This window comes from Acanthopagrus latus, chromosome 4, assembly GCF_904848185.1.
Source record: "Acanthopagrus latus isolate v.2019 chromosome 4, fAcaLat1.1, whole genome shotgun sequence".
Taxonomy (NCBI): domain Eukaryota; kingdom Metazoa; phylum Chordata; class Actinopteri; order Spariformes; family Sparidae; genus Acanthopagrus; species Acanthopagrus latus.
In genome coordinates, this window is record NC_051042.1 from 24796690 (window position 1) to 24816599 (window position 19910).

The 19910-nt window shown below is 40.9% G+C and overlaps 2 protein-coding genes across 3 annotated transcripts in view; one reads left to right on the forward strand and one right to left on the reverse strand.

Moving 5' to 3' along the window:
- elp4 (elongator acetyltransferase complex subunit 4) overlaps positions 1-4052 on the reverse strand; it is a 55025-nt gene extending 50973 nt beyond the window's left edge. Inside the window, exons 1-2 of one of the 2 annotated variants that reach the window (XM_037095979.1) lie at positions 3836-4052; positions 2101-2136 (exon numbers count right to left, since the gene is read on the reverse strand). In XM_037095979.1, the coding sequence (XP_036951874.1) occupies positions 2101-2136; positions 3836-4013 (214 nt within the window). In that variant the 5' untranslated portion in view covers positions 4014-4052. The remainder of the gene's footprint in view (positions 1-2100; positions 2137-3835) is intronic. The other variant, XM_037095980.1, reaches the window with a different exon arrangement.
- Positions 4053-4062: 10 nt separating this feature from the next.
- Positions 4063-19368, forward strand: immp1l (inner mitochondrial membrane peptidase subunit 1). The gene is made up of 6 exons (XM_037095981.1): positions 4063-4198; positions 12485-12595; positions 12714-12802; positions 12971-13097; positions 18541-18651; positions 19205-19368. Exons 2-6 carry the CDS (start codon positions 12491-12493, stop codon positions 19289-19291), a joined length of 519 nt encoding a protein of 172 aa, XP_036951876.1. The 5' UTR covers positions 4063-4198; positions 12485-12490; the 3' UTR covers positions 19292-19368.
- Positions 19369-19910: the final 542 nt, after the last annotated feature.

Consider the following 19910-nt stretch of genomic DNA (forward strand, 5'->3'; position numbering starts at 1 on the left):
ATTTAGACTATGTTCAAAAAGGAGACAATTCTTATTCAAAGTGTTCTGCAAAGCTTTAAAATATTTAAACTTGTCAAACAATTAGGCCTAATTTAGCAGTAATTGTTATGGTACATTAAAGGGAAAAACTAATTGTAAAACTAATAAAAACTAAACTAACTAATGGAATGAATCTATACATGGTCAACATAATAAGAGCTGCAAAGCTTCGTTGCTTATCTTACAAAAACACAGGAGATGAGAGATCTTCAGACAGCAGCCATACTGGGCTGATCCCCCCTCTGGTTGACAAATCAGGATGGACAGCTCAAGACACTTCAAAGGCAGACAACGACCAGTCTGATAATTTTATGTCTGTGTCTCACAAACAGGCCATCACGGCTAAAGGGGCAGACTGTAGGAGACGACTGCCTGAAACAAACACAAACAAACACACGCTCCAAACTGCCCCCCGTCCAACCCACCCACCCACCCACACAACAAAACAGACAGCGCAGTGTACACGCACACCCACACACACACACACACACACACACACACACACACAGCGCTTTCACAGACAAACACAAGAGAGCTCACACACGCATTTCACCTTTACTGTGTCTCTCATTACCAGATGAAACCAACCGTACATTGATTCACAAAATGGAAGGGAAGAACGCATTAGTGTATAATCACTGACTCCTGCATCGATTGGGGGGGTGAATTAAAGGGCAAAGCAATATCATCAGTTGGTATAGGCCTTTGCTACACACAAATTACAGCTTCAAGGGGAAACAAGACTACCTTAACCTCACTGTCTACCGCTGCATATAGCCTCGCCTATGATGACTGATAATAACAATAATGATACAGTGGAAGACATTTATGTCCCCAGGAAAAAACACATGCTTTGAATGTACTCCCGAAAAACTTTGATAACACATCTGCAGACGAGAATATTCATTATGGATCATAGTGGAAGTGTGAACACCTGGGATTCTAACTAGAGACCTTCAGGTCACTGGTCTATTTGCCATTCTGCTCAACAGTGACACGCTAACCACAAAGAGCCCAAGAACACACAGACTGTATTAACAGCTAAAAAGTGCTATTGAATTATATTTTTGATACATTGGATTTTTTGCTATACATGAATATATGGATCGTATGCTGAAGCTACAGTTCAGCCATAGGTTAATGCAGTGTCTGTGTTTAAAATCTATATGGTGTTGTGGTTGTGAGAGTTTCCAAAAGGTTGAGGGCTAGAATGCTTGCATGTTCTCGGCTGTATATTGTACTTTATAATATTTGTATCTTTCTGAACACAAATGCACTGACGTCAGCCAAGACAATGACTGTTGTAAGTAGGGCTATAAATGACTCGAAATATTACTAAGACGGTTTTTATAAAGTTAAAATGTGACACAACATTCATTATAAATTAGCACTGTGTTGCTACAGAGATCCCTCTGCCTGCAAATAATATCCTCCAGCCATAGGGGAACATGCTTGTTTGGTATAGACCACTGCAAAAATCACATCAGCATTGTTTTTATTTTTCTTTGAACTGAAATCATGAGTCATGTGATAATCACAGTGTCTGTCAGAGTAATTGTAATCATATTTTTTTACTTGTAACTTTTTTCTTCCATGGCTCCTCTCAGAGCAAATTACAGGAAGTGGCATCAAGCAAAAAAAACAAAAAACACTAAACTAAACTAAACACTAACTTAATTTTAAAGCCTGAAAAGAAAAAAAAGGCTAACTGAAAGAGTCAAATGTCAACTGTACACTGTGCGAAATAATGTGTATTATTTGTTAATGATATTTCCAAAAGGAAAATCTTTTCAGACATTTTTAGTGCAGATTTGTACTTACTACATGAAAAACAGTCGATATTCACAGGGGACCCCATACTTCATTAATGAATGTAACACCAAAGTCTAACCAATAACTGGGAAAACTGAGATAATTGATATTGCACTGTCTTATGTAATGCTCAAACAGCCAGTTTCAACAGGGGATTAATCACAGAAAGGAAGTATTTGTTCTATTTAATGTGACCTTTTTGTTTGCTTGGTGTTTCTGTTGTTTGTTTATTACAAGTGAGAGTCTCACCTATGAGAAGTACTGTTCCGACTGCCAACCCACCACCTGTTTGTAGAGACAAAAAACAATAATATCAGTCACTTACAGACATTGTCTTACTTTGAATCAATACTAAGTCGATCAAATGCTGCTTCCTTTACTCTCCTTCCCAGTCTCATTTTTATTAAAAAAAAAATAGGCTTTTCTGCAGCAGGCACTTTGACCTTTCATGGTAGGAAAATCACAGATGTTACTAACACTAATGATGGCTCTGTTCTATTCAGGTGTCCAACTGAGCCATTACAAATGAGCTCAACAGCAGGACCCTGAAACTAAAGCTGCTAAACGGAATTAAGCATTTAAACATTTTATTATGTACACACGTGTTTTTTTCTACTGTTACATGTCATGAATACACACAAATAACAAGAAGTGGATATCTGGAGAGACGTTTTCATAAACATGTCTACGTTTCATTAAATCAGCGATCAGTGGTGAGTTGAAAGCATGTCAGACCAGTCATTGATAATTGTGAATTCTTCATCAATTTCAATTAACACTAAACGTTATCTCTCGTTTTTGTTTATATAATTTATCTAGCAATGTTTCTAGATTCTGTTTGTCCATTGCCCTGTGTGCCAGTGCACAATATATGGCATGAAATATGAGATCTGAAAGGTTTTAATAAATGTGGGCTGGGAGATAACAACAACATGACATGCCACAACTGCAAATGTTGCTTAGTTACAACACAATTATGTGACAGTGAAAATGAGATGGAGCAGACAAATAAAGGAGAGACATGGTATGACACAATGTTAACATTAATTGGCTAATGAGCATCTCTGGGCTGATAACTACCTGAATGTGCAAGAAATACAGCGTGTAAAACACTAACTGAAACTCCTGTTTATTACCTTAAAATATGGCCATAAATAACACAAAGATGAGGACTGGGATAATCGTGTTTTACCTGACTTTAAAGATTTCCAATTTATACCCCTCTTTAATAATATTAGATCTTTACATTTGAATGGCTTAGGGACCACTAAAAATGATATCCCTCAATAAATACTTGCAGATACCACACTGACAGCACATTACTGCATTTACACAAAGTCCTTATAGTCACACTTCAGTTTGAAACTGCTCAGCTAGATCAATTGACCCCTGTGCTCATAACACAGGAGGCACAAGAGGCATGTTAGGATACACACCCTTTGCTGTATCATATAATAAATCATACAACTCATGTTATGAAGAAGTGAGTTGTTAGGTAGATTTTTTTGCCCGTCTTGTTTTAAGCCATTGTGAAAGCTGGTGAATTAAAATGCACTGAGATTATTCAAGGATATAAAAGCTTATGGATATGGTCCCTGATGGCTTAAATCAGACAGAGTTCAAGATTTTACATTTCTGGCAGGAGCTTCAGGAGAAAGATATCTACTGACACAAATTACTAACATAATGCCAGACAATTCAATGTAAAATTATAGTATGAGTACAGATTCCCATGAAATATACCTGATATTTGTATTGTATCCATTATGCTAATGATAATCTACCGTTATCTTTCACATTTTAGTAGGTTTCCCTGACCTGACAAAACTCTCTATCTTGTGTAAATTCATTTATTTCCCCTTTGACAACTTACTCACACTCGTAGTTTATAACCAACCTTACTGCTTCTAGCTAACGTTACACTGATGAAACACTGTTAGCTTGTGTAGCTAGCACTAGCATTAAATATCAACAGCAGACTGACCGAGCAAATAGTCGAGCGACGTGACACCGGTCGAAACTAGGAGTTGCCCATTTTGAACCGAGGGTCTGGTGCCAGGTATAGAGATTAATTTACTCCTCGTTTTCTTCTGAAAACTCGTAGTATTGAACGGTGAACGCTCAGCTGAGGGTTTACCCACACTGCTCATGGGAGCTGCCATACTGCTTGTAGCGTGGTGACGCCTGTCAGTGTTTTGGAGCGTGTCGTCCAATCAACGGAGACTTTGGTCGCGGTCGACCAATGAGGGAAGTGATTGTTACGGGGTCGCGTGTGGACGCTGTCAGAGGAAGGGAAGTTCAATTTGTTATGGCAAGTGAATAGTCGGAGCGTTGAATCAGACTGTTGGTGAGTAACATGCTGTCAATTTCAAGGACTCACCTGTTTTATATTTGTTGGATTTACATAAACTTGAGTTAACGTGTTCATGGCAACCGCCCACAGCTAATTTATGCATAAAAAGTCACCTAACTAACGCCTGGCTTTGACTGTGACCTTGTTGGTCCATTGCATAACATTAAAGACCCCGACTGTTGTGACTGGTGTATGAAATAATCACCTCCTTCGTTTAAAATCACCTGTCAGCTCTTGTGAAGCATTCAGAGTTGAATTAAATTCAGCCACAACTGTTCGTATCGTTGATGAGATGAACGCTCAATGTTATGCTCTCTTCTATTATGAGTGGGTACATTATGTCCAAAAGGCATGAATCAGTCGTACACTAAGTTGCTGCCATGTGTTATGGAGTGCTTAAAGTGTCAAAGAAATGTCTAAAACTGATGTAACCTGATTTTAACACACACAGCAGTATGGAAATGAGAGACATTACTCACACCTGTATGTAAATCGTAAAGCAGCTATAACAGCCAGTAAGTGGACTGTTTGGAAGTGGAAGTTTGCCTTGATTGCTGAATGTGCAAATATTCTTTTTAAAATTGTACTCAACACAAAAAACAAATAACTACATATCACACAAAGATTCTGTAAAAATGAACAGAATTGTTTTGTTGTGAGTGCACTAATGACAAATGGCAAAAGAGTATGTTGTGTCTTTGTGCTGGTCACAGTGTCAATGTATGTAAACAACATTTAATATATAGGGTGTGTGTGTGTGTGTGTGTGTGTGTATAAGGGATGCATGATATGGATTTTCAACAGATACGCTTACCAATGTTTTCCTGACTCTCATCGCCAATACCTACAAAATAACGAAGATAGAAACCAACCTTGTATGCTTTTTCATGCACACCTGGGTGTTTATCTGCTGTTAACCTATAATGTAACTTTTCCATTATTGGGCTGATAATTTATCTGTCTGATGTGTATACATATCTCTTTCATCCATAATATAAATATATATTAATGCTGTGCTGCAAGAGACTACATCCAAAATGCTGCTCTGATCTGTCCTATCTCTGCTCTGTTTTAATGTACGTATTCTGTTTTATTCTCTGTCAAGGCATGGCCTGTAAAAACAGAATCAGTTAATCTCTCATTCAACTCACTTAGATCCTTAGGCCATTGTAGGTCTTAGATAACGTAGTATAATATGATAAATGGGTAATCGATTGCAGCTGTATACCAGCATCATAATGTAGAGCAGCTTCATGTGCCTTTGCACATGGGAGCAGCTCTATGTAAATTGTTACAAATGTGCATTTGTGCACTTCCCCATTACATTCAGCTTGGAGGGCTCGTGGTTTAAAGTTGAGAGGGAGATCCTCCGAGCACTGCAAGCATCCAGTAGAATGTGACTGCAGCTCCAGGAAAGCTGTGGACAGACCAGCATCTCCTGAACTGCACTCTCAGTTTTAAAGGCGAGAGTAACAAGCGCTATAGGCTGAAAGTTGATGATGCTAAAACAGATTATTTCTGCTTATATTTGTCTGAGTGTAACATGATGACGAATTTCTGGCATTTTAATTTTTAGATTCATGTAACTGGTAATACCTTCCCTCCCTGGAGCATTTGGACCCAATTATTCTCTCTAAAATGAAAAGAAAAAAAAGGGAAAAAAAATATTATGTAGCTGTTCCATTTTGTGCAAATTTATATTTTAAGCAAAGAAAAGCCTAAACTAAGAAAAATACCTTTAAGTTTGGTGATTACATTTTATGTAATGTTGGTTAAATTATGTCTCAGAGTCTGAGTCTGTTTTACATCACAAATTCAAGTATTGCAATAGTAGAAATCTATTCAAATGAACTGAGCACACTGTGATTACCAGTCTGTGTGCCAAAATCTCTGACATGAACAGAAGCTGTTTAAATGTAATGCAGCGATCTCAAGAGCTAATGGATGTTTTTCACAGGAGACACTTTCACATGTGACATTAAAAAAAGCGCATGTGTAATAAATAAAATGAATTATGGATAAATTCCACTGAGCCATTTTGGTTACAGCTTCTTATATTGTGCATGCTGGTTCACACTGACACTGGACACCTGAATGGAACCGAGCTACCAAAAAATGTTAATAGTAACATGTTTTTTCTTCAATGACTAGTCAAAATGCCAGCTGTGAGAAGATGGAAACCTCCTTCACATGTTCTGTGAGATTAGGCAAATAGCTTGTGGTGTTGGGGGTGCAGTTTCATTTATACTGCGTAATGTCCACTATTAATACTGGCTGACTGATGCGAGATCAGAGTAATCCTTAAGACAGCTGTAAAAAAGCTTTGTGTGGCAGAGAGAGGCCAGAGGCAGCCCAAGATCACAGGATACTGTAAGGGCTCCAGAGGAAGCAATAGCCCAACTGCTCACTTTACAAATGCTCTCAGCGGAGGCAGTCCTGCTGTTTTGACAGCACTGTTGAAATTTATATGTGCTGACAGGAGACCAAGGGAATACATCATGACTGACAACACTAGGCATTGTGGAAAGCCTATACGAGACAAATAAGATGCGCTGACTGACCTGCATCGCAGATAGGAGGAAGAGTCTGCTGCAGGATGTAGGTGTGCATTGTTCAGGAAACTGTCTCTACTTCCTCCACTTGCAGTCCATTTAAAGGTGAACTGCGTAGTTTTAGGGAAATATTGTCATTGATATTTTTCAATGCCTAAAAAAGTATGCCGAATAAACAAACGCTCTTCTTTTTCAGGACTGAATAAGCTGAATATACCAATCCATGTACAATTTCATACTGTTTTTCTTTTTTTACTGTTCATATTCGGCAGACCCTGCCACCTTTCTAGCTTCAAACATTGTTCTGAGGGCCTTTTTTTTTCTTCTGTTTGTTTATTCAGTTATGGAAAAAAAAGATATTTCTGAGTTTGTATCATTGCCTCATTAATATTGTCGTGTTAAAACTCCGAGTTTGAATTTCTTCTCCCAAACAACATAGTGCCCCTTTAAATACCAGTTTGACCTTTGAGTTTCATGGCACAATTCGATATGCGGTAGCGTGAACACAGCAGCCTAATTGTAACAAAAATAACTTTTCATCTGTGCACGTGTGTGTTTTTCTGCCATGTTTTTGGCAGTTTTATCGGTCTCTGTATCTGATTGAGCTATATAATGGCGGCAGTCATAACATGTCAGACCTTTCCTGGTCAGGCTGTTTTGGTTTCTTCTGTCTAATTCTGCCATCAGTGCGGAGCTGCGAGGAGCAGTCGACTTCTTGTGTCCGGGGGATGCAAGATTGTCATCAACATGCACCATATTTGTTTTGTTAGTGTTGAAAGTAAAGTAATATTCTAAGGGCACGAGTACAATAAGTACAGGATTGGTTTTGCACACAGCTAATTCAGTCTAAGATTGAACTTTTTCCATGTGTTCAACATCTCGGATGTCACATGAAATTTAAACAGCCATATTTAGCATGACCTATAAGATAGGAAAGCAGACTATGGAAAACTGCATTAAATAGAATGAAAGGAAATCCGAGAAAGGTATGCTTCTTGCTTGAGGTGTCTGTCGTTAGCTAGTGTTAAAATACATCAGGCTTTGTCATGAGCTGCTGAATACACAACACAAACTCCTTTGTCACTCCGATACAATAATAGATAAGATCTCTCAATTCTCTCAGCACCAGGCCAGCACAACGCATTCACTTGTGGTCAATACAATAAGGCTTAGTGGCTGATTTTTCCATCCTATGTAATTGGCTGGGGACTCTGTCAACCCACACTTCCTTTCAATTCATAGCAGTTGTATTCATATCACTTGGCTATTATTTGCTCTCGCTGACCCATTGATTAGAGGTTTAAACCCTCAGCTCCTCAAATAGTAACCTCGCTCAGCTGTTTCACGGCTGTGTTGCCGTTAGCAACAATGAAAAGAGCAATATGGAGATCAGTCGCTTCTATTAAGCCTCTGATCGTAGGCAGACCTAGAAAAGATGGGGGCTAGACATAGCACTCCCTGTGACTGGGACTTCTACATCTGTCACTCTCCATCCGGCCAGGTGCCTGTGTCTAAATCAGAAGGATTATCTCTGATTGGACTGATAGTTGAAACAGACCCCCCTGGTTGCCTTACCTCCTCCTTTTTATAGCTCTTATTAAGATCAAATCAAGCTCTGCGCAACAGGACTAATGCCTCACCCTCCCCTGCCTTCTGCTGCCCAGAGGAGGACATCAGAGGTGGGACTCGTCCCCTCTCCGGTGCTGCCTGCTCCTCCAGACTCCCTTCCATCTGGGATCCTCAGGGAGAAGACGAATATCTGACAAGGGGCTTGTAAGCCTCTTAGCCCCCCTGTTGCCCAGCTCTCTCTCAGCCCATGTTTTCCTAATTTAGTTGTGTAAGGAGTCCGCTGCAAAGGCCCTTATGCGCTGTTTGGATTGAGATTCTCTTTGTGGTCCTAATAGACTGGCCATGTATATCAATTAACACTACTCAGCCAATGGCAGGTTCAGATCTCTTGAGACCAGCAGCATTAATTCCTTTTTGAATATTTCTCTATGGCGTCAATAATGTGTGTTTAACAAGGTGTCAATTTTGATTTAGTGTTACTGACTTTGCTTTATTTTCAATTTAATTGATTTTTGGCATGTTCTCTCTACATTTAGCTAAAGTATTTCAATTATAATTAGCAGTGCTCGAATGAAACTGGCTGTTCCAAATGTTGCTTTTTTATTTAATATTTGTTAGTGTAGGGACAAGTGTGAAGCATAAACTGATGCCACACTCCAAGTTAATTTTAAATGCCCGTATCTAGATTGGCCTTTGAACACCCCTTAAATTCAAGAGATACACAAACTGACAGTACAAACACAAACCCGGCAATACATATGTATAAGACAATAGAGACCAAACAATACAAAACACATACTTTAATGCAATACAATAAGAGATATCAATGTTATTGAGTTATTAGTAGTTATCTGTAAATCACAACCTTAATTCCTCAATTTCCCTCAATATTAGAATATTGCCAAGGGCATTTCTTGAGATGTGTGTGATCCCAAGAAATATTAGTTGGTTAAACTTATGATTATACTCATGTACACGTTAAAAACATATCGACATAATTTGCTCTTCTTCAAAGCTCCAGGCTAATGTTTAATGCTGGTTGCATTGGTGTGTCTAATATTTAGATGATGATTTAACAAACATTATGTCAGTGGTTGTTAACAGCAATAGAGGTGCAGAACAAGTGTTTTTTCTTTATTTAAATCACAGCACATTAAGGACACAAAATGTTCTTCATTTTGTTTTTAATCTGACCTGCTGAATATCAAGTGCACTGGTGCAATAAAAGAACACGTTTAGTAGCACTTAGTAACATCTGTTACTAATGTTAACAACACATCTTAACTGTTGCATCAAAGATGATTCTTATTATTTGTTTGGACAGTGTTTAATGTTATAGATTCAAGTGTGTGCAATTTTTATGGCTTTTTCTTACTTTTTGAGTTTTTATCTTATGACTATAAGTTCAAACTTAGCTTAAGGGTCAGGGAATGTAGTTTGGAACATTTCATTTTGGTGCCTTCATACTGAACAGTACAAAGTTGCCTAATGCCTAGGTAATATTTGTGAGACTTTATTTAGTTGTAGACACGTTCGGAGAGCCTCTTCATTCATGCTGACACCTCGTTTACATTTTATTTTTGCTGTGGCTCAAATTGTACACACAAAATTGTTTTGACAGCTGTGTGAACACAACGATACTCAGCCTCACCAGTGCTGCACTTTATGCTCATTGAAAAAAAAAAAAAAAATCATTCATCAACTTGTGATCCCTCTGCCCTGAGTGAATCAGGGCTCCCTCAGTAAGAGGATCAGAGAGTTAAACACACAATGATGTGTTTCCATTGGCAGCTATTCATTCAGGGTCCCCCTCTCTTCCCCACTGTAGCGCTGTGCTGTGACCATGGGAGGCCAGTGGCCACAGATGGTTCTGCAGAGAGGGCTGTGCTGACTTTCTTTGTTTTCCCATGAACATGTTTAGCGTGTAATCCTGGATTAGCAGAGAGACTTTGTGTTAATTTACAGCTGTAATACAGCATTCAATTAATGTTGGTTGTCCCCAACACACACATATGGGCTGGGTATTAGGGGCAAGCGATAGTGTGTGTGTTGCCTTGACTCTGTGCTCTGGGGAATTAGAGGTAATAAAGATCCAATCAGAGGTCTCTGTGGATGTCCACCTCATTGTGACTCCCGGAGGAGTCACTGCAGCTCATATATGCACTTTCTATGAAACACATAGGTAATGCTATTGTCTGTGCACATTCACACCACATGCGCACACACACAGACACACAATATCAATGACAGAGGGAGCCTCAGAAAACCAGGCGGCTGCATATGGACTCTCTTGATATCAGTCACTGGCTGTGTGATCTTGTTATGCAAAGTCCCTTAATCCCTACCTATGATGAATGCACGCTGGAATGGAGGAGGGGGGGTGGGGGAGTGAAACAGAGATATGAGGGCAGCTGTAAGGGAGGCTGTCCACTGTGCTTTGCGAATGAGTGCTAGCAAAAGGGATTCGTGATCCACGGCCCAGCAGAAGGAAGAGCACATGTGAGATCATGTCTGCGAGTGCATTACAGCACGCCAGTGACAGGGATGCTGGTGGAGGCAGCTGAGAGCAAGACAAATAGAGCTGAATGTGTCGCCTTAGTGCAGACCTGAGATTCACATTAACCTTTAGACCACTTGCTTCCCAACAGAGGAATTATAGGGCCAGAGGTGTTATTGTACCAGCTGTGGGAGGAAAGAGCTTCTAGTTCCTGTGGAACGGAACAAGAGACCAGAGCAGGCTGTGACTGGAAGGGGGCACTTCATTTGGGCCCTGCACTGAGCGTATATATGTCCCCCTTCACCTGCCCGAGCGCTGTCATTCGCCGTGGCGGCAAAAAGCATAGGGTTGCCAGTGGTGATCAGGAAACAGAGGGAAGAGGCGAGTTGGTCTTTTTTGGATCAGAGACGATGGCGAATGGGCCAAAGAGACAAACCGTGCTTGGGATGAAAGAATAGATAGAGGGTTTAATAGGTGGAATATAGTTGGCATGAATGGGAGAGCATTGTGTATGTGTGTGTTTGTGTGAGAAGAGTAGAGGGGGGTAATGGGATTAGGGGTAACACCTTTGGCAGGGCTCTGAGAGCCACCTGACACCCGGTCTGTTGGGGACCTGGGGAGAAGGGGGGGGCGGGTTGGTGGTGGAGGTGGCAGGGCAAGGGAGAAATTGGGGGTCTAATCCGTGTCCATCTTTGGGAAGTCATTCCCAGAGCTCTGAGGATTTGGGGCTTTGGTTTCCGCTCTGCTTGCTTTTGTTAATAATACCCTGGGAGGGAGAGAAGACATGTAGAGAGAAAGAGGGAAAGCGACAGAAGGAATCGGGGAGACAGAAAAAGATTTCTTTACCCTGCAGTGGACTGGCAGGACAGCGGCCTGAGCTTAAAATGTTTGAAGTGCAGTCTAACCTCTAAAGCCAAGCTGTATCTATTCTTCTCTAAACACACTGTCTCAATCTTTTTGTGTATATATGTGTGTGTGCGTGTGTGTGTGTGCGCGTGCCCGCAGGTGCATCAGTGTGTAAAGATTGACTTACTTTCTTCTGTCTGTCCAACAGGTTGCAGCTTGAGTAAAAGTCAATAACCTGAGTGTGTCCGGGATGTTTGCTCAGAAGACACGCGGATTGTCCTTGTGTGTGTTGGTGTGACGGAGTGTTTGCAGGGTGGGCGGGTGTGTGGTTGGGTGCAAGGGGTGTCGTTGTGTTTCTATGGTGCTGACAGAAGTTGATAACTGCTCTAATGATTGTGGTGGTAGAGGAGGCAGCACGGTGTCAGGGACTAGCTGCAGACGGTGCGGAGCTGCTCGGTCGGACATGTCACAGCTTCTGTGTTTGTCCGTCACCTGATCGCAAGGTGTTGATTGGTCCATCCTACACAGGATCAAAGTTCAGGGCAGTTTTCAGCTGTGAACTGGCCGCTCAGCCTCTGAGAATGAAACACCAGGGAATGTGCCATTTTAGCAGTAGGCCAACTGTGACAAGCTTGTTCACACCTTTAAGAATTAAACTCCAAACTGTTTTTGTTTTTGGAAATCCTGTGAATGACGTGAGTGTACCATAAATGGATCAGACACTGTAACAATTCCTCGCCGCTGCATGTATAGGGCATTTAACAACTATGTACATTGACATTACGCCATAACCTATGGTTGTGTTTTGTGCTGCAGGTGGAGATGTTCCGCCGTGTGTTAGGGAAAACCTTGGGCTTTGTGGGCTACACAATCCAATACGGCTGCATTGCACATTGTGCCTTTGAATACATCGGAGAAGTAGTGGTGGTTCGTATTGTTCTGATTGCAGAATTATTGACCAATCCTTTTTTCCCCCCCTTCTTATATTAATGAAGCGATGCACACAAAATAATATTTTTTTTCTGTTTTTTGTGTTTTGCTTCAGTGTTCTGGTCCTTCCATGGAGCCCACCATTGTCAACCATGATGTTGTCTTCTCTGAACGCATGAGTCGTCATCTTTGCAAAATAAAAAAGTGGGTTCCAGTCAGTCAAGACATACCAGTGATCCAAAGAGGGCACATGTTGAATATGGAGAAACACAGTTTTTTTTTTTATTTTTTTTTTTTTTAAAAAGAAATAATATATATGAATGCACCTTGAGTTGTAATACTGTGTTTATGGGATTATTCTTTTTTTTTCAGGGGCGATATAATAATTGCTAAGAGTCCATTTGATCCAAATATGAACATATGTAAAAGAGTAATTGGATTGGAAGGTGACAAAGTGTGCACAAGTGGCCCATCAGATTTGTTCAAGACCCACACATATGTGAGTATATTTACATTGTACTGGTTTATATTTGATGCTTTTGAGTAGCCTTACCTGCTTTACCAGGTAAGGCTGGTGACAGTTGTTCGCTTACAACTTAGAGTCTCTTTGTATGAGATAAGGTTAAGAAGATCCAGTAAAATATAGAATAAATGAAGACAACAACATGTTATAGTTTGGAAAGCGCTCTATGCATAATGCAAACCATCCCTCGGTTTTTCGGTTTTCTTTGTGTGTTTGTACTACAGTCTATATACAACCATAGTTGTTTACATTTTTTGACCGCACACATCCATTTTGTGTCATTGGTCAAAATATCAGCTTTTGACAACACCTATATTTCCTCAGAACAGTGATAAAACCAGAGAGTGAGCAGGGGTTCTGCTGCTGAAACCACTGTCATTGCTTTTCTATTACTACTCTCCCCAACGCCCACAGCTCAGGCCTGCAATCTCTCTGAAGCCTGTTAGAGTTAGTGCCAGCCGAGTGGACAGACTGATGGGTGGGCGGAGGTGTGTGTGTGTGTGTGTGTGTGTGAGTGAGTGTGCGTGTGCCTGCGTGTGTGTGCGCATACGTCCGCGAACCAAAGGTTGCATTTATGTTGCATGTTTTTGAATGTCTTGTGTATTGTACAGACTATGGACAGGCTGTTGGATGAGTTCAACCACACATAGCATAAGGCCAAGCCTGTAAGTGTCATTCAACAAATCAAACAGGAAATAAAGAGCTTTCCTCTTCTCCTAGCTTCACCTCCACATACAGAGGACTGAACTTGTAATAGGTGACATCTTTGTGTTGTGGTTCCGGTTCCAGGATGTAGTGACAGAAATTTGAGTCACTTTTAAACTTGCCTCTAGGTGGACAGCTACAATATTTTAATTGGCCCATCAAGTTGACAATGAAGCTTATTGACTTCCGTTCAATGTGGATGCTCCTTCACTTAACACATCCTAAACCAATTAATAAATGACAATTTCTAGGTGGCATGTAGTATGTTTCTTCGACCAGAGACCATACAAGGATTTATTTGCCACTTTAAAGCAACATTATGTAGAAAATGGCATTTTGTGTGATTTGGCGCCCCCCTCAGTTTCGGAGTGCAATATAGGAGCTACTTACAAACACAAAACTCGTCGTGTCAATATGTTATTGGTTGAAAACTTGTATTTTGAAGTAAACATGTATGTAATGCTGTGATTCTACCCTCTCACTGAAGTTACAAACAAGTGATGGGGGGGAGGGTCTGAGAAACAATTCACCCTATTACAAGGCACTGAACCATCAAAATTATTTTGAAGCTGTTTATTTGAAGCAAAAGTAAAAGTTACATAATATTGCTTTAAAAAACTGAAATGATGAGCCAAAGTGTCACATCTAACTGTCGTTCTTTTCACTTCTGCTGAAAGATGTTTTTGAAAATGTAAAAGTGCTTCAATTGAAAAAGTCTTGATTCCAGACATTGTGGCATCATATTGAATTGACTCATCAACTTTCCAAATTGTTTGAATCCAAAATGCTTTTTCTATGTATTCTATCTGATCAAATTATTATTTTTAAAAGCACAGTAAATATTTGCAGGTCTGATAGCGGTATTTGTTAAGCGCCAATATAAGGAAAGAAAAGTCTTTTTTCACTAGAACTACAGATGTAGCTGGTTTTCTTTGGTATATGGTGGATGACAGGAGCTGCCGTTGTTATGCATTATGCGTAGTGAGATGGAGAGAAAAACAAATTCTATTTTTCCTTTTTCGTCTTGTTTTCGGGATGCAGTCTGAAATGGATCCCCCCTTGTCCAGACTGCATTTATAGGCATAGTGAGTGAGCCTGTCTCTTTGATTTTCCTTCCACTACATCTACACCATACAGGAAAGTTTCACAAACAAAGCAGAAGGGAAGCTTGAAATAACCTCTGTGTTAGACTTCACAAAGCTGATTGTCACGTACCATTTTAAAAAAATAATAATAATATCATGCAGCCTAAATATACGTTTTGCCTTGTTAATGTTTTTAACTCCCAGGAGCAACATCACTTTCTTTGTGTGACAGCGTTTGCGGTAACTGAGAAAATACCCACTGTTCACATAAATGTTTGGGCTCCCTTGGGGAGTTTTTTTTTTTTTTTTTTTTGGTCCCCCCGAGGGTATTTGTGTGTGACTATTAGGATGGTGTGAGGCATTGTGGGTGGACCTGTAAAGATGAATTTTTGGAAGGCGGCGTTAGACCCTGTCATCACCTCCTCTTTTGCACTGACAGACAGGCAGGTCTTCTCCATCCTCAGAGATCCAACAGCAGACTAATTGCCCTGTCACCTTTTAGGAATCATTTCTGTGTCTGAGCTATTGTGTCAAAACAATGACACCTGATCCCAAATATTATAGCAAGAAGGGCGAGAGAGAGAGACGAGATGCCCCTATACGTTTTGTTCTATGCAGTAAACACTGACAGAGTGATACGGTGAAAGATGAACTCGATAAGCCTGTATGTATTTAAGCTGAACATAATTCACTGCCTCAATCATGTTAACATAATGAGCACTGTAATGGTTTGGCTGTTAAACAACACACCTCCACCGTGAGGAGAGGGCTCGGGTTTCAGTGCTTCTCGACACGTCTCTGACAGGTACACAATGCCTCGCATCGAGCCAGCCTACAACCACAGGATGGGTGCAATCTCTGCCATCCGTCACGCCAGAGCTGCCAGCAGAGTGTGAAGTGACTATAACTTTGTGTTGGGCTTACCTGGATCTTCAGAAATCTGTGGGGGTTAGACACAGCTTCTTTTGTAGATTTTGTATGTGTGTCTACAGAGAACCTTCTTAAACTCCCTGTGTGTGTTTTTGGCATCTCTCAATCAAAACAATGAAAGCAAGAGATAGTTTGATGATGTTTTGAAGTAGCGTGAGATCATGGGAGTCTTCTCTGTCAAACGACCACCATGGCTGATGAAAATCTGCATCCCAGTTGCCAGAATAGTGTTGCCATTGTATGTTTCTTCAAACCACTGATACATTAAATGTGTCTTCCATACATATTGTATCAACAGTTCTACAACACGTCATATCACATTCACATGAACATAATGTGACCTGACTTGGCGATACAGCTTGATGAGACCATTGCCAAGTGAGAAACTGCCGCTTAACGAGGTTTTGACATGTGTCGGCATGTGATCATTGGGTATTTTAAATTAGTCATTCAGATGCTTTGCAGTCAAAAAAACATGTAATTTTTACAACATGTAGGGACAGTTTCTAGAATCACATAACCCTAATCAAGTGGGGGTTGCCTAAACCTAACTGAACCATAAGCACTGTGTTGTCACAATATAAAATTTGAAATTGAACCAACATATCAAACATAAAGATCCAACATATCCATAGTTTGCAGATGTATATTGATAACATGTCCTCTGGCGATTGGGTTGAAATCTATCCGATGTGACTCGGGATGAAATCAGGTTCGCAGACGAGGGAATGTATCAAAGTTTTATGGCATGTTTAGTCACGTGTGCTGACTTCCTTTAAAACAACCTCTGCCATAGTAGTTACAGTGACAGGCAAACAGATGAAACGCTCTGTTATCTTGATTAAAATTACAGATTTCTCTGGGTTTGAACAATGGTCACAAAATGTATAACAAAATTAAAAGTTACATCTTTTACCTTTTTGAACTGTGTACATCATGCAAAATAATCAAGTGACTCACGGCAACTTACAGGTGCTTTAAATGGCGATTGTCTTTAGAAAGCAGAGTCAAGCACGGGGCAGTATCTGGTTACACCGCTGCCTTGAATCACCCCAGTGTAATTCAGAAGTTTGCCTTTGACTTGCTGTTTTTATTTTCCCTGTTCGCGCACCTGCAACTTGCAAGGCGATATGCCTAAGCTTTTCTCCTCGTTCCGAACACAGTGTGGCAGGTCAAGTTTCAGACCTCTTCGCTTTCTCACTTTTCTGACACTAGGCCTGGTTGATCCTTGAAGTACTTTTGTCATTATTCAGGTTTGGGTTTCTACATGAGGTTATTTGTTTCACGAGGACTCCAGCTCAAAATGCTCACCTCTGCCTCAGACGATCAGATTGATTGACCTTCATGGGGATTTGACTCTGGCGGAGACAGAACAAAAAGTGATGTCAAGAGCGACGAGGAAAAGCTCTTTCGTTTTTTTTATTTTTAAAATATGGCTTGTGTGTGCAGTGGTTCCCCAAAACTATTGATCAAGCCTCTATGTCTTTGGGATGAGCACACTAGAGATGATTATTTTTTTACTGAATAGAAGATGAGGAGAAACAGGGGGTTCTGGTTTGGCAGATGACAAATGGTGGTGTTTCTTCTTCCTGTGCTTGGGAGCCAGCATATGTTACCATGTTAATGAGGTGTAATGGTGGGAATCCAGCATGCTGACATATGGTTCTCAGATGACTCCTTTAATGATATTCATTTGTGTCGTCGTTATTCATCGAGTTGTTTACCTCGTGTTAGGTCAACATGTCATTGGCTCGTGATTATGTCACATCATCTGTCTCAATTATCGAATACGAAACAAAACACAGCATCTCACAGTAGGACCGAAGACTCTAATCAGAGAGTCGGGTGATCGGAAAAATAAGGCATACGAGCAGAGGCGAAGAAGACGTGACGTCACCTCAGCAGGGAGAATATTCTTTGTTCATGTTGTTCGCTTTCCTCCAGAGGACTTTTGCCGTTAAAAAGTTAGGCAACACAAAAATAGACTCGTGGATTGTGATGCCCATTATGACAATATAATGTGTTGTTGATCCTGTCTGCACATATAGGGGGGACAGCGCACTTAATTAGGGCCTTGACAAGCCTACTCTCCTAAAGTGATGAGATTAATCATAATTGGTGTCACTGCGAATTAGAGCCCGCTTGGATGACCGCCCCACTGGCAGGTCGGACCGCGGTGGAGACCCTTGGACACTGCTGCTAGCCGCAGCTAAGCCCTCTATAGCTCCCTCTTTCCCTCTCTTTCTCTCTGTCTCTCTCTCTTCTTTCCCTCGCTCTCTCTCTCTCTCTCTCTCTCTCTCTCTCTGCCCAGATATCTCAGGCCCCTCTCTTGCTCTGCCCTCCCTGGGTAAGAGGGGCGTAGATCTCAGCCAACAGCCTAATGACCCCGTTTGAAGTTCTTCTAAATCCCCCTCGACCCTGCCCGTTACCCATGACCCCTCTCCTAAGACGGTTCAGGGTTAAAGAGGGACAGGCAGGTTGACGTTAAGATAGGCTGAGGAGAGAGGGATGGCTTAGGCGAGTCGTTGGGGGGTAGGGGGGTGGGGTTAAGGTGCATTCTCACCACGTTATAGGTCAGCTCACATTTTCATGTTAAAGTTAGGTAATTGCACAGATTTGTCTTTGTATTTGGTTCTTTCGTTTCAGGGTAAAACAGTGTACAAATCATTTTTGGCTCTCTTTCCGTGTGTGTTTTTCAGGTTCCGAAAGGCCACGTATGGCTAGAAGGGGATAACCTCAGGAATTCCAGTGACTCAAGGAGCTATGGCCCAATTCCCTATGCCCTCATCCGAGGGCGTGTTTGCTTAAAGGTAACAGAGGAGGTGTACTGTGTGTTGTCAAGTTTCTATTTTTTAAAGAAATTATTTTGCAAAATCAGGAATCTAGTTTTAAATCTCTCATACATGGGCTCTGACAGTGTTGGGCCATCTATTATTTGTTCCTTATTTGTATAAGTCCAATATGCCCATTTATAAGCATAATCAGAGACATGAGTCAGTTAGAAGTTCAAAGCAAGTGTGTCTGATTGACCAAAGCCTGGACAACATATTGTCTAGCTTTCCATTCTGCTGTGTTGTCATGTCCCTGGATGTCATAGCAGCCACGACCCTGGAAACAGGTCAGCCAACCTTCTGTCCATCTGATTGGATGGCGGCACTCCACTGGAGGCCCTATTACGACAGCTGATGAAATAACAAGCTCTTCTATGAAGTCAAACACATCATTAAAAGCCACATTAACAAATGTGTCCAAGAAGAGCGATAAAGTGTTGTACAGGAGGGATGGAAGTCATTTATCTTGTTATTATGCAAGCTTTATGTCTCTTTTAACCCATTATTTCCCCACACCCTTTGTCTTACACAGCTCTGGCCGCCGCACAGTGTCGGGACCCTGAGTGAAAGCCCAACCAGACGGATCATTAAAACTCAGAGTGACTCAGACTCAGATTGACTCATTCACTTTGTTTGTACCGTACGTTACTTTGTTTGCAGTCATTTTTGAATAAAGCTGATATTTATTAAAATGTTTCTCTTGTGTTAATTGTAGTTAATCAATCTCAGGCCTATTATGTTAAAGGCAGATTCCTTTTCAGACAAAACACTCATACACTCTGGATTTGACTGTTTTAAAACTGGCAAGGCCTTGTCATCAGGGGCTTACTGTGTGTTGGCTGTAGCCGCACAGCACTGTAGGATCAGCATTTGCGTGATCGGTGAGTAAAGCTGCGTCTCTGCAGAGCTGCTAATGGCAGAGAGTGGGCAGAAGTAAAGATGAGATGCACAAGGTTTATGTCATGCTCGTTCACTAATAAGACACACAAATGATTACATTTGAAATCAACAAACTGAGGACCAACTTTTGTCCAACAGCACACGTACCAGGACGGCTACTTGGTGGTGGAACATAAGAGTTTAATTTAATTACTTCTGAAGCCCCACATTTGAGGGATGTTTGTATATGTGCTTCAAACAGGCATATCTGTCAAAATATACAAAGGATGACCTCGGCAAAGACATGTCTCATTCCCTCAAAAAAGATGTTATTAATTTCATGTTTACCCTTCCTTAGT

Coding starts and splice junctions, on each gene's coding strand:
- immp1l (XM_037095981.1), top strand. CDS start 12,491: ATGTTCCGCCGTGTGTTAGGGAAAACCTTGGGCTTTGTGGGCTACACA. Junction 12,803..12,970: donor CATCTTTGCAAAATAAAAAA/GTGGGTTCCAGT, acceptor TTTTTTTTTCAG/GGGCGATATAATAATTGCTA. Junction 13,098..18,540: donor TGTTCAAGACCCACACATAT/GTGAGTATATTT, acceptor TGTGTTTTTCAG/GTTCCGAAAGGCCACGTATG.